The sequence below is a fragment of the Peromyscus leucopus genome, chromosome X, assembly GCF_004664715.2.
Source record: "Peromyscus leucopus breed LL Stock chromosome X, UCI_PerLeu_2.1, whole genome shotgun sequence".
NCBI classification, from domain to species: domain Eukaryota; kingdom Metazoa; phylum Chordata; class Mammalia; order Rodentia; family Cricetidae; genus Peromyscus; species Peromyscus leucopus.
In genome coordinates this window covers 113,869,097-113,882,051 of record NC_051083.1, presented here as the reverse complement: position 1 = coordinate 113,882,051, position 12,955 = coordinate 113,869,097, and the positions used below count along the sequence as shown (strand labels likewise).

Below are 12,955 nucleotides of genomic sequence, written 5' to 3'. Positions count from 1 at the left end.
TGGAATTAATTCTTTACTTAAAATCACAGGGAGGGGGCTGGAAAATGCATTTCTTTAGATACTCATATAGTTTACACTAACTTCTAATTATCCATTAATATCTGTGTTTACATATAAATGTTGCCAATATAAAACTATAATATTTCAATAGCAAATAAACATCCAACTAAATTTCATTTAACTGATAAGACCACTTAAAATATATGGGAAATGGGGCCAGTGAGTAAAGGTACTTGCCACCCACAATGCAAGTCTGAGGACCTGATTTCAATTTAAGGACCCATATAAACAGAAGAGAGACTCAATTCCAGAGTTATTCTTTGACCTCTACATGTGCACCAAGTATACACACACACACACACACACACACACACACACACACACACACACACAAATAAACTACAAAAAATAGAATAAATGGAAAATATATCTAATTATACCTTGTGTTTACTACTTTAAATAAATGATATTTGACATTTTGAATTATACTGGTTTTTGTAACAGCTTATTTAGAATATAATTCATGTACCAGACATTTTTCCACTTAAAGTGCTCAGTTCAGTGGTTTTATTAACATATTCAGAGTTGTGAAAACATCATCTTATGCAATTTTAGATCATTTGCATTATCAGTGAAAGGAACTCTACATCCATTAACAGGGAGTGTGTTATAGCACCACTCAATTATGGCAAGCTTTAGTCTCTTCCCTATGCATTTTTCCAGTTTGAAAATTCCATATAAAGGAAATCCTACAACAGATAGTCTTTGAGGATTTCCTTTATTTGGCATAATGTTTTCTAGGCTCATCCATCTTGTAGCATGTTTCATAACCGAACATTTTCCATTGTATGTATATTTTCGTTCATCAGTTGGTGGCATTTGATTTTTTTTAGGCTGTGGCAATGATGCTACAAATATTTTTGTAAAAGTTTTTGTGTAAGCATATCTTTTCATTTTTCTTGGGAATGTACCTAGGAGTAGAATTGTGGGCTCCTTTGCCAGCACTTATATTTAGTGTTTATATCTTCTTTGAAAAGATGCTTTCTTATCTATTTTGTCGTTTGCTTATGCTTTGGATGGCATATTTAAGAAGTCATTTCCTGCAGGCCTGGTGGTGCCTTCAATCCCAACACACATGGGAGGCAGGTGGATCTCTGTAAGTGTCCAGCTTGGTCTCTATAGTAAGTTCCAGGACAGCCAGTGCTACATAGAGAGACCCTCTCTCTCTCAAAAAAAAGTAGAAGTCATTGACTAACCCTCATGGTATGAGAATTTATTTCCATATTTTCTTCTGAGAGTTTTATAATTTTAACACTTGAGGGTTAATCCTTGATATATATTAATTTTTATGTTTAATATGAAGTAAGGTTTCTAATTCATCCTTCTATATGTGGATGTCAGTGTCTACAGCACTGTTTAAATGTTTACAGAACTGCCATTCCTGCCTGAATTGTTTTGGCACTCTTGTATTTGATCATAAGTGTGAGGGCTTGGGCTGGCTGGAGAGATGCCTCAGTGGGTAAAATACTTGTACAAATGGGAAAGCTGAAGTTTTGGATCCCAAGCATCCCCATAGAAAAAATCTGAGTAGGTGTGGTGGCCCAACTGTAGTCCCAGGATGTGGGAGGAAGAGACAGGAGATTCCGCGTGCAAGCTAGCTAGCTAGACTAGTCAAATCAGCAAGCTGTGTTCAAGCGAGAGGCCCTGCTTCAGTATCCAAGGTGGAGAGCAATTGAGGAAGACACCTGGTATCAAACTTCAGGCCTCCACATACACACGTGTGCCCCCACATACATGAACACACTCACACATAGTAGATAACTAAATGTGAGCCCTTATAGGCAGTGGTTTTTGTTTTATTTTTCAAGATTTATTTATTTATTATGTATACAGTATTCCACCTGCATGTATGCCTGCATGCCAGAAGAGGGCACCAGATCTCATTACAGATGGTTGTGAACCACCATGTGGTTGCTAAGAATTGAACTCTGGACCTCTGGAAGAGCAGCCAGTGCTCTTAACCGCTGACGCATCTCTCCAGCCCCCAGGTGGTGTTTTTGATGCCACTTTAATAATCTAAAAATATATCCTGCCTTTGTTTTCCTAGGTTACTATTCGAGCTTCATTTGGATCTGTTCAGTCAAGATCGTCAAGCCCACCTTCTAGTCCTATTCCAAGTACTTCTCTTCAAGTCTCATCTCCAACGTCTAAAAGTACAACTACTAAAAGTACAACTACTAAAAGTACAACTGCTAAAAGTACAACTGCTAAAAGTACAACTGCTAAAAGTACAACTACTAAAAGTACAACTGCTAAAAGTACAACTACTAAAAATAACACAAAATTATCTGCAAATAAAAGTAAGATAAGTAAGGCTCAGACAGTTTTAAGCACGACGATAAGTAAACCCAATACAAGTAAATCAGGTACAGGTGCAACTAAATCCAAAGCCAAGCCATCCTACAAGCAGAAGAAACAGCGCACCAGGAAAAACAAATTCAGTATAGCTTTGAAGAACTTGAGGTACTATCTTTATTCATTATATGGGATACTAACTTAATCTCAAAAGTTAAATGTTTCTTTTAATGACTTACCACGTCACAGAACCTTCTTACACACTGAAAGGACAATTACTCTTCTACTATGACGACTAAGCAGATAATAAAATGGTACTTTTTTTCAACTACTGAGCACAATTTGAACTGCTGTGTTTATTCTGTGATTTTAATCTTTTTCACTAGTCTTAAACTTCGTATTTTTACCTAATGACATTAAATTGCTTAACTAACCCCCCACCCCCCTTTTTGGTTTTTCGAGACAGGGTTTCTCTGTGTAACAGTCCTGGCTCTCCTGGAACTCCCTCTGTAGACCAGGCTGGCCTGGAACTCACAGAGATCCACCTGCCTCTGCCTCCGAATGCTGGGATTAAAGGTGTGTGCCACCACCCTGCTTAACTAGGCCTTTTTATTCTAGAGGAATATTTACATGTGTTAGATTTTTGCACTCGTTTTAGCTTATTGCTTCAAAGCAAATTTTCAAAATTTAAATATCTATTTGATTTTTTTAATTCTTCTCTCATACAATATACCCCAACCACAGTTTCCCCTCCTTCCTCTCCTCCCAGTTCTCTCCCCTCTCCCCCAAATCCACTGCTCCTCCATTTCCCTTCAGAAAAGAGCAGGCCACCCAGTGATATCAACTGAACATGGCATCACAAGATGCAGCAAAACTAGGCACAAACCTCATATCAAGGCTGGATGAGGCAACCCAGTAGGAGGAAAAGGGTCCCAAGAGTAGACACAAGAGTCGGAGACAGCCCCCACTCACACTGCTTGGAGTCCCACAAAAAAACTCTAGCTGAAGAACCACAGCATGTATGCAGAGGGCCTGAGGTAGACCCATACAGATTCAGTGATTGCCGCTTAAGTCTCTGTGAGCCCCTATGGGCCCTACTTAGTTGATTCTGTGGGCTGTGCTCTCCTGGAGTCCTCAAGCCCCCTGGCTTCTCCACTCCTTCCTCCCCTCTTCCACAGTGTTCCCTGAGCTCCACCTAATTTTTGGTTGTGGGTCTCTGTAGCTGCTCCCATCAGCTGCTGCAGGGAGCCTCTCTGATAACAGTTGGGCCAGGCTCCGATCTATGAGTACAGCAGAATATCGTTAGGAATCATTCCATTGACTTTGGTTTGGTTTGGTTTGGTTTGGTTTGGTTTGGTTTGGTTTTGGTCAGTCATGTTTGGTTCTACCTTAGATCTCTAAGCCATCTGCCTTCCAGTTCCTGGCCATCTAGGCAGTGTTGGGCATGGACTCCCTCTCATGGCTTTGGCCTCAAGTTAGACCAGTTATTTATTAGCTACTCTCCAAATATTTTACATGTGTTAGGCTCTTAACATTCGTTTTAGCTTATTGCTTAAAAGCAAATTTTCAAAGTTTAAATATCTATTTGATAATCTTAAACATCTTCATTTCAATTAAATAATTATTAATAAAGGTTTCCTTATTATTTTGTTGTATAACATATTTTTATTATTTGTTTCTTTCTCCATAAGATGTCACCAGGGAATTCACACGTGTATGGAGTGCCATTCCAAAATAAAAGATTTTTCAAGTCACTTTTCTACACACATAAATTGTGATTTTTGCAAGTACACCACTAACTGTAACAAAGCCTTTACCAATCATATGAGGTAAGTTGAGCATGTAAGGTGCCAGTCAAAATTACCTTTTAGAGCTTGGGGTGTAACTTCCTGGTATACCATTGCCTAGCATGTGTAAAGCCCCAGCACCAAAAAAAAAATTGCCATCCAATTTGATGGAAAATGCCTGTAATCCCAGCACTTGTGAGGTGGAGGCAGAAGGATCCAGAATTCAGGCTTATTCCCAGCTATATATTAAGTTTAAAGGTAGCTTGGGCTTCATGAGACCCTGTATCCAAAATTACTACCCTTTGAGGAGTTTGTTGTTTGTTTGTTGTTTGTTTTAAAGACAAGTAAGTGGAAGTGTGAATCTAGAAATACAGAATGTCTAGGATCTTACTTGTATGTTTTCAAATGTAATAATTCATAAAACCACTGGGACAGAAATTATAAAACCAGCTAAATTAATACAATTAGAATGGCTTTATTAAATAAATGCATTTAAAAAAACTTTTTTATTTCGTATTAGTATTTTGCCTGCGTGTGTATACATACACTGAGTAGGTACAGTGCCATAGAAACCAGAAAAGGGTGTCAGATTCCCGAGGGCTGGAGTCAGAGAAGACTGTGAGACGCCATGTGGGTGCTGGCAACTCCCTATCTCTGCCTCCTGAGTGCTAGAATTCAACACATTTGTTACTACAGCTCGCTTTTCTTGAAAATGACGATGCAAGATTGCTGTTATTTTCTCTACATAGTAGGTCACTTTGAAGGACTTGCCCCCACGTTTTGACGACTTCAGCTTTTTCTTACCTCGGTATCGGCCTGGCCTCGTGGCACTTTAGCTTTAGTGTAGTACTTCATGTACACTTTTGACTTACTAAATCCTGTTGCCGTGACGCATTACCTCATTATATGAAACATTGGTTTCAGTTACTTATTGACATAGCTCTTGGAGCCTTGACCGACCTCCCTTCCTTCCTTCCTTCCTTCCTTCCTTCCTTCCTTCCTTCCTTCCTCCCCCCTCCCTCCTTCCTCTCTGTCCTTCCTTCCTTCCTTCCTTCCTTCCTTCCTTCCTTCCTTCCTCCCCCCCTCCCTCCTTCCCTCCCTGTCCTTCCTTCCTTCCTTCCTTCCTTCCTTCCCTCCCTCCCTCCCTCCCTGTCCTTCCTTCCTCCCCCCTCCCTCCCTCCCTCCCCCAGTCCTTCCTTCCTTCCTTCCTTCCTTCCTCCCTCCCTCCCTTTCCTCCCTGTCCTTTCTTCCTTCCTCCCTCCCTCCCTCCCTGTCCTTCCTTCCTCCCCCCTCCCTGCCTCCCTCCCTCCCAGTCCTTCCTTCCTTCCTTCCTTCCTCCCTCCCTCCCTTCCTCCCTGTCCTTTCTTCCTTCCTTCCTCCCTCCCTCCCTTCCTTCCTCCCTTCCTTCCTTCCTTCCTCCCCCCCTCCCTCCCTCCCTGTCCTTCCTTCCTTCCTCCCTCCCTCCTTCTCTCCCTCCCTCCCTTCCTTTCTTTTTATAAGGGACACAAATCCTATGTGTAAGGATTCTACCTTTGTGACCTAATTACTTCCCAAATATTTTCTTCTAATGCCATCACATTGATTGAAGTGAAGGGGAGGTTAGGATTTTAATATATTAATGGGTAGATCCTTGCTCAGACCATACCAGGATCAATATAATCTCATCATTTATGTCATTAACTTCTATTCAAAATTAAGAAATTAAGCATAGACTTGAAAACATGCAAAATTAATATGACTTATTCAATAATAAAAGTAATAAAATCTTGTTTGTCTTTTATCTGTCAGCTCTCATAGTGACCACCCAAGTAAACAGTTTTATATTTTTAAGAAGCATTCAAGAGCAATCAGGTAATTAATTGATCTTTTTCTGCTCTTTGTATTAAAAAGTTGTAATTACATTTTTTAACCAGGTGTTGGTATACATCATTTGAAAATCTAAGCGATTGTCACTGAATATGATAGACTTATGTTTGTTATATTCTTAGAACAAAGGAAGGGATAGCCTATCATATGACTAATCTCTGTTTCAGTGGTGCCAGATATTGAAACTTTCATGCATTTACACTGTAAAATTAAAAGTCTCTTTAGCAGTACTTGATTGGGAGTAAGTTCATTAAAATACTAACATACTTGAAATTAATATACAGTGTTTATAAATGTCAGCTTTATTCTTTTTAAATGTCCTTTAGTTTTTTATGTGTGTGTGGGTGTCTTGCTTGTACCTGTGTCTGTGTACCACATGCACGCCTGGTATCCACGGAAGCCAGAAGAGAGCATTGGATGCCTGAGACAGGAGATTCAGATGGCTGTGAACCACCATTTGCATTCTGAGACTCAAACTTGGTTCCTCTGGGAGAGCAGCCAGTGCTCGCTCTTAACTGAGCCATCCCTCCAGCCTGTCACTTTTACTCTCTATGAACAAAAGTATACAACTTCTTACTATACAGAAAAACTGTTCAGTCACTATTTCTTTTTTTCTTTTTTTTTTTTTTGGAGACAGGGTTTCTCTGTGTAGCTTTGCCTTTCCTGAGCTCACTTGGTAGCCAGGCTGGCCTCGAACTCACAGAGATCGCTGCTCTGCCTCCCGAGTGCTGGGATTAAAGGCGTGCGCCACCAACGCCCGGCTCAGTCACTATTTCTAAAGGCATTGGTTTTTGTCATAGCACACATTTTGCTCAGAATCAACTAAGTATTGTGGGATTTTTCAAATTCTTCTGATGGATTTTTACTCCATTTTCTTTTTTTTTTTATTATTATTATCCCACTCATGTTTTCAGACACTAAATTGTGCCTGACATATAATAGACACTTAGTAAGTTAGAATATGTACTAAAAAATATATGTCTGTGATATTAGGTCATTAGCTCATAAAAGAAAGAAAGTTTGATGCCATTTTTTAAAAATGCATCAGACTTGGAGAGGTGGGTTATGGGTTAAGAGTACTTGCTGCTCTTGCAGATAATGAGAGTTTAATCCCCAGCACCCTTATCAGGCATATCATATCAAAAGCCTGTGACTCCAGCTCCAGGGGATCCAGGGATCTTCTGGCCTCTTCAGGCAATGCATATATGTGTGCATATATTCCTCCCATGCACATAATTCAATACAATCTTAAAGTATATATATGTATGTATATAGTTGTATATAGTTGTAGCACTTAGGGAAGCATGCCTATGACCCCAGCACTAGGGAATCTAAGACAGAAGGATAGTGAGCTCAAGGCCAGCCTGATCTACATAGCAAGTTCCAAGCCAGCCTGTTACCTGTCTCAAAGTAACAACAACTAATAATAATAGTAGATAAATGTTATTTTTAGAACATGACTGATTCAATGAATTACAAAAGAAAAGTATATTAGATAGTACATTTACTGGGAATATTTGTAAGTAATAGGAAATGGATTTTTAAATATTATTTTATGTTGATTTGTTTATTCTTTACCTATTTATTGTTCATCTATCATGTGTAATACAAAGTACCAAGTCATGTTCAGATCAATGATGAAGAAGACTTGGTACCAACTTTCGAGAATGTACAATTTAAGCTGGGTATGGTGGAAACATGCCTTTTGTCCCAGAACTCAGGAGGCAAAGGCAGGTGCATCTCTGTGGATTCAAGGCCAGCCTGGTCTACATAGAGAGTTCCAGGACAGCCAGAGCTACATAGTGAGGCCCTGTCTCAAAACAATGTACGATTTATTGGGAGGATATAAACAAATGAACATAAATAAATACAGTGATATCAGGAAATTTGTCATAAATACAGTGAGAGTTACTTATTTCAAAGGAAATAGATGTTTCTACTTAAAAGATGCATGAAGAAGCATGAATTGGCATGCACAAACAAAAAGAAGAAAGTTGACATGGACTTCTGAGTCACATTGAATAACTACTAATAAAGTTTGAATGGAGCACAAAGTTCATGATTAGATCAAAATATGGTGAAATCATTTTGAGCTTCGAGACACATTATTTTAAATCCAAAAAATGGTTCTAAGGAATTAAGAATCAATTTTACTTTGAAAGACATTGAAAAAGTCAAAACAGATGCTTTGAGTAGAATCAAGAACATGGAAAGAAATCAGTTTGGAAGAGTATATGTGGTGAGTTGTAGCCGCACAAACCACACAGTAGTTAAGGCTGTTATTTAGTTATTGATTGGGCTGGGACTAGAGAGATGGTAAAGTGGTTAAAAGCACTTGTTGCTCTTACAGAGGATCTAGGTTCAGTTCCCAGCACCTACACATGGTGGCTTACAACCATACATAATTCTAGTTTCAGTGGAATCTAATGTTCCAACTTCAATGGGCACCAGGCATGCATGGGGTATGCATACATACATGTAATCAAAATACTCATACACTGAAAATAAAATAAATCTTTTTTTAAAAATCCCAAAAGAAAGAACAGGGGGCCTAGTGAAATGGCTCAGCGGTTAAGAGCACTGATCACTCTGCCAGAGGACCTAGGTTCAATGTTCATCACCCACATGGCAGCTCAAAATTGTAACTCCAATCCCAGGGGATCCAACACCCTCCTACAGACATACATAAAGGCAAAATACCAATGAACATAAAATAAAAATAAATTGTATTTTTTTTTAAAAAAAAAGAAGCCCAGTGGGGCAGTGGTGGCGCATGCCCTTAATCCTAGCAACTCAGGAGGCAGAGGCACACAGAACTCTGTGAGTTCAAGGCCAGCCTGGTCTAGGGAGCAAGTTCCAGGACAGGCTCCAAAGCTACACAGAGAAACCCTGTCTCAGAAAAAATATATATATAATTAAATTAAAATCTTACAATAAAGCTTATGGGCTATTTTTTTAAAAAAAGAACAGAAAATGGGTTCTGGAATCAAAGGGCTAAGTTTCAAACATGGGGCTAGCCTTAGATAAGTTACTAAACGTGACTCTTTAGAAAAGTGGTCATTATAGCACCTAACTTTTAGGGGTGTTTAGGTCATTTGTTTAGAAGAGATAGGTCTAAAACCTCCAGTTTAGTACAGTGTAAATGATATTTGAAATTGTTAATAGATATTTGAAATATTGAAATATTGTTTTTATTTGAACCTCAGAAGCAAGGAAACGGCAGCATAAGAGAAACCAGGAATAAAGGGTTGTTTCGGGGAGGAAAACATGATTTTGATTGTTCAAGGACACTTTTTTATGTGTATAACACTTAGTCTTAAATATAAAACAGGATGGTAAGACCAGAGCTGCAGAGAAAAAAATCAGCATAAGGTATACTACTGGGTTTTAGACCTATAAAGGTAAGGTGTTTCATATGATAAAGCCGGTTGTGGTGGCTCACACCTATAATTCTAGAACTGGGGAAGGGAGGTAGGAGCATCCTGAGTTCAAGGCCTGACTGGGCTAATAGTGAAACCCTGTCTCAAAGCAAACAAAACACAAATAAAATATCAAGTATGTATGTGCTTTATTGATAAAGTAATAATTATATTAAATGGCTAAATTTAAGGCCTTCACATCTCTTCTAACTTTATTCGGACTTAAATACACTAGATTATATGCTTCATGAACTGTACTGTTTTGTTTGCTGTTGTATCCAAAATGCCTAGTAATTTGATATATAGAGAACATCCTAGGGCTTATTTTTAGTTTGTTAAAGAGACTCCATTCTGTTTTCCATAATATTACAAATGTACACTTCTAACAACATTGTGTAAGAGATTTTTCTCCATTATCTTCACCAGCATGTGTTATGTTTTGCATATTGATATAAACCATTCAGACTTGAGTGAAATGATATCTCATTGTGATTTTCATTTATATTTCTTTGGCTAATGATTTTGAAATCTTTTTCAGACCTCTTGACTATATTTCTTATTTAGAGATCTTTTGCTCAACTATTTGTGCAAAATAGTGCTGTGTTTTGTTCAGGTGTATATGCATCTGTAATAATATGAAGAAACAAACAAGATCTTCAGCCAAAATGGATTTTGAATGAATGTTGTGTTCTTGCTTGGCAGATAAGCAAGGCATGGAATCACTGTGACTTACACAAGTTATACAAGTTGCTAGAGGATCCAAGACTGCTTTGGGTCTCTAGATGCCCATCTTTTAGCAACAGATTGAGAGTATACAACTTATAAAGCACTAAATGATCGCATAATTTAGCTATGGGTAGGCCAATTTCTTGAGAATCTTTTTGTTTTCATGGTCAAGTGATCAAATCTAGAGCTTTGCACATGGAAGGCAAATACTGTCTACAACTTATTAGATATATTTATAACAAATTGGGAAATGACAGTGATAGCACATAAAATAAAAATCAAGAGTTATTACATGAAACAACAATTACTGAATTTATGTGTGGATTGCCACATGATCTTCTGTCTTACGACTCTTCTCTCTTTTCATAGGGGCATCACTCTAGTGTGCCTTAAATGTGACTTCCTAGCTGATACTTCTGGCTTAGATCGTATGGCTAAACACTTAAATCAACGTAAAACTCATAGTTGCCAAGTTGTAATAGAAAATGGTATGTACATGTGTCTATTATTATGAATTTATGATGTATATGAGCCAGTAGTTTGAATCAATTACAGTGTGAGCTCTTACAAATTAAACTGATACTCAGTCTTTGTGTGTTACATTTATAAACATAAAGCCTTCTCTGATTTCAGTTACTGAAAGAACTTCTGAATCCACTTCTGAGTAAGTTTATTTTCATTCAGCACAATTTACTTTGATAGATTTTAGTACTGTTGCAATTTTTAAATGTATCATTAATAGAAATGAAAAATATTAAAGTATTTTGTTTTTGTTTTTGTTTTAAAGCGGCTTGTTGAAATAGATTCCTGCTCTATGGAGCTCGTGCAACCTGGTGCAAGACAAGTTGGAATTTCCTAAGTTCAAAGTTCTGCAGTGTTTGCTTTCACAAATCCAGTTTCCTAAGTTCAAAGTTCTGAAATGTTTCATGAAGGCAGTTAAAATCCACAACACTAGCTCTCATTACTCAGCTCTTTTCAGCTTTCAGATGGCAGGAGATTCTTATTCCACCTTATCTTTGTGTCAGGTTTACATATCTTAACATGTACTTTTCTTCTCCAGTTGACTCTGAAAAAAAGAACTTTTGCTATAGTCTTTTCTTGCTTTGCTTTACATAAGTTGTGTTTTTCTCTGCTGTACTTACCTTCAGAATATTACATATGAAACAGTGTAGCTCTCCCTATTTCTTTTTGTGTGTTTTGTCTGCTTCTTAATTTCTTATAAGTCTTGCTGGTCAGTTAGCTGCTTTTTCCTTCATTCTTTGTCTGTCATTGTTCTATTTTTCGTATTTTTCAGATGCAGATGCAACACAGAAATTTCAAAAAATGTCCAGTGTACTCCTGGACAGTGTCCCCCTTCGATGGACACAACTGATGCCTGTTCTCTCTTTCCAAGGAATGTGAATTGTTTGACTGTGAGACCTGTTTCAATTTGTGGCCTTGGGAATTTATCAGTTCTTAGGCACAGTCCTTTCCTACCTTACTGGCCTTACATAAGGCTGATGTTGATTTGGCCATCAGTGACTTCAAGGGCCAACAAATTGAGCACAACTTCTCTCTGGGAGCTTTGGTTCTTAAGTTTAGGCTTATGAATTGATTATAACCATGAAACTCCATCAAGTAAGTGCTTCAACATCCAAGTTCAAGTTTAATCATTCTGGCTGTACCCTTTTAATCTTCCTCTAGCATGAATGCAGTCTGAGGTATATGAAAAGCCTGATTGTGTAGGGAGTGAAGATTACTTTGATTTTCTTGGGAAAGCAAACTTTGTGAAGTTCTAGCTCTAAAGTAAGTTATTTATGTTGGTTGTCCTTTAAAGTTTTAGCCAGTATTTCAAGAGTTCACAGCAGTGCTAGTATTTAAATTCCTAATTTTTAAAAAATTAAAGTTTGATAGATTGATTTTTGTCATTCACCAAATTTATTGATGTCTACTTTGTATGTCAACTTTTGTGATTTCTGATTAAATCTTTTGTTTTGTGTTTGTTAAAAATGCCAAGAAATTTCTTTAGTATTTTCTTCAGATTTCATGCAGCTACCTGTTGGTAGTTTCTTTCTTTTTTTCTTTTCTTTTGGTTTTGGTTTTGGTTTTTTGAGACACGGTCTCTACTATATAGACCAGGCTAACCTTGAACTCACAGATTTCCACCTGCCTCGGCCTCCTAGGTGCTGGATTTAAAGGCATTGTGGTACTTGAATTAGGTCATTAGACATGAATATATGCTCTGTCTATCTTGAGACTATCAGTACATCTTAGGGGTCAGGAATTCTAAGACAAGAGCAAACACTCCCCTTACAAATTTTAAAACACATTTGAAGTTACATTGCTATTCACTTAGTAGTTGTCTCCTTAGCCATTAATGTAATTCCTTTAGATAAAGATAATATATTCAAAAATATTGGGACCAAAAAATGCACTTGTTTCTTGCCCACATATATATAGAGAAAGATGTATATTTTTTTATTTTGGTGTTTGTTTATTTTGGTTACATCAAATATAGATTTTTCTGAACAGTTTTGATGTTGCTTATTTTTTTAATAAAATTTGTATTGTTAAACACTCTTGAGAATTATTTTATAATAAGTTGATATAAAAGCCTATAGATTGTATCATATAACAAGAAGAATTGATTTCCCTTTCACACGGAAGCCTACCTGCTTTGCCTATAGACTGAGATCTTTATCTACAGAATACATCTTGCACTGTTTCTTTAAGCTCACTTAAAAGCTAACTAATTTGAACTATTTTACAAGCTAGCAAAAGATGGGCTGAAGAGATGGCTCAGCTGGTAAGAACACTGACTGC

The 12,955-nt window shown here is 37.6% G+C and overlaps 1 protein-coding gene across 4 annotated transcripts in view; it reads left to right on the top strand.

Moving 5' to 3' along the window:
* Nucleotides 1-12,663, top strand: part of Znf280c (zinc finger protein 280C) — a 61,611-nt gene extending 48,948 nt beyond the window's left edge. For 3 of the 4 annotated variants that reach the window (XM_028887357.2, XM_028887355.2, XM_037198874.1), the window contains 6 exons: nucleotides 2,108-2,523; nucleotides 4,047-4,184; nucleotides 5,931-5,993; nucleotides 10,523-10,641; nucleotides 10,787-10,817; nucleotides 11,448-12,663. In XM_028887357.2, coding sequence (XP_028743190.1) covers nucleotides 2,108-2,523; nucleotides 4,047-4,184; nucleotides 5,931-5,993; nucleotides 10,523-10,641; nucleotides 10,787-10,817; nucleotides 11,448-11,742 — 1,062 coding nt within the window. In that variant the 3' untranslated portion in view covers nucleotides 11,743-12,663. Of the gene's footprint in view, nucleotides 1-2,107; nucleotides 2,524-4,046; nucleotides 4,185-5,930; nucleotides 5,994-10,522; nucleotides 10,642-10,786; nucleotides 10,818-10,940 lie in introns of all 4 variants that reach the window. The other variant, XM_028887356.2, reaches the window with a different exon arrangement.
* The last annotated feature ends 292 nt before the right edge of the window (nucleotides 12,664-12,955 follow it).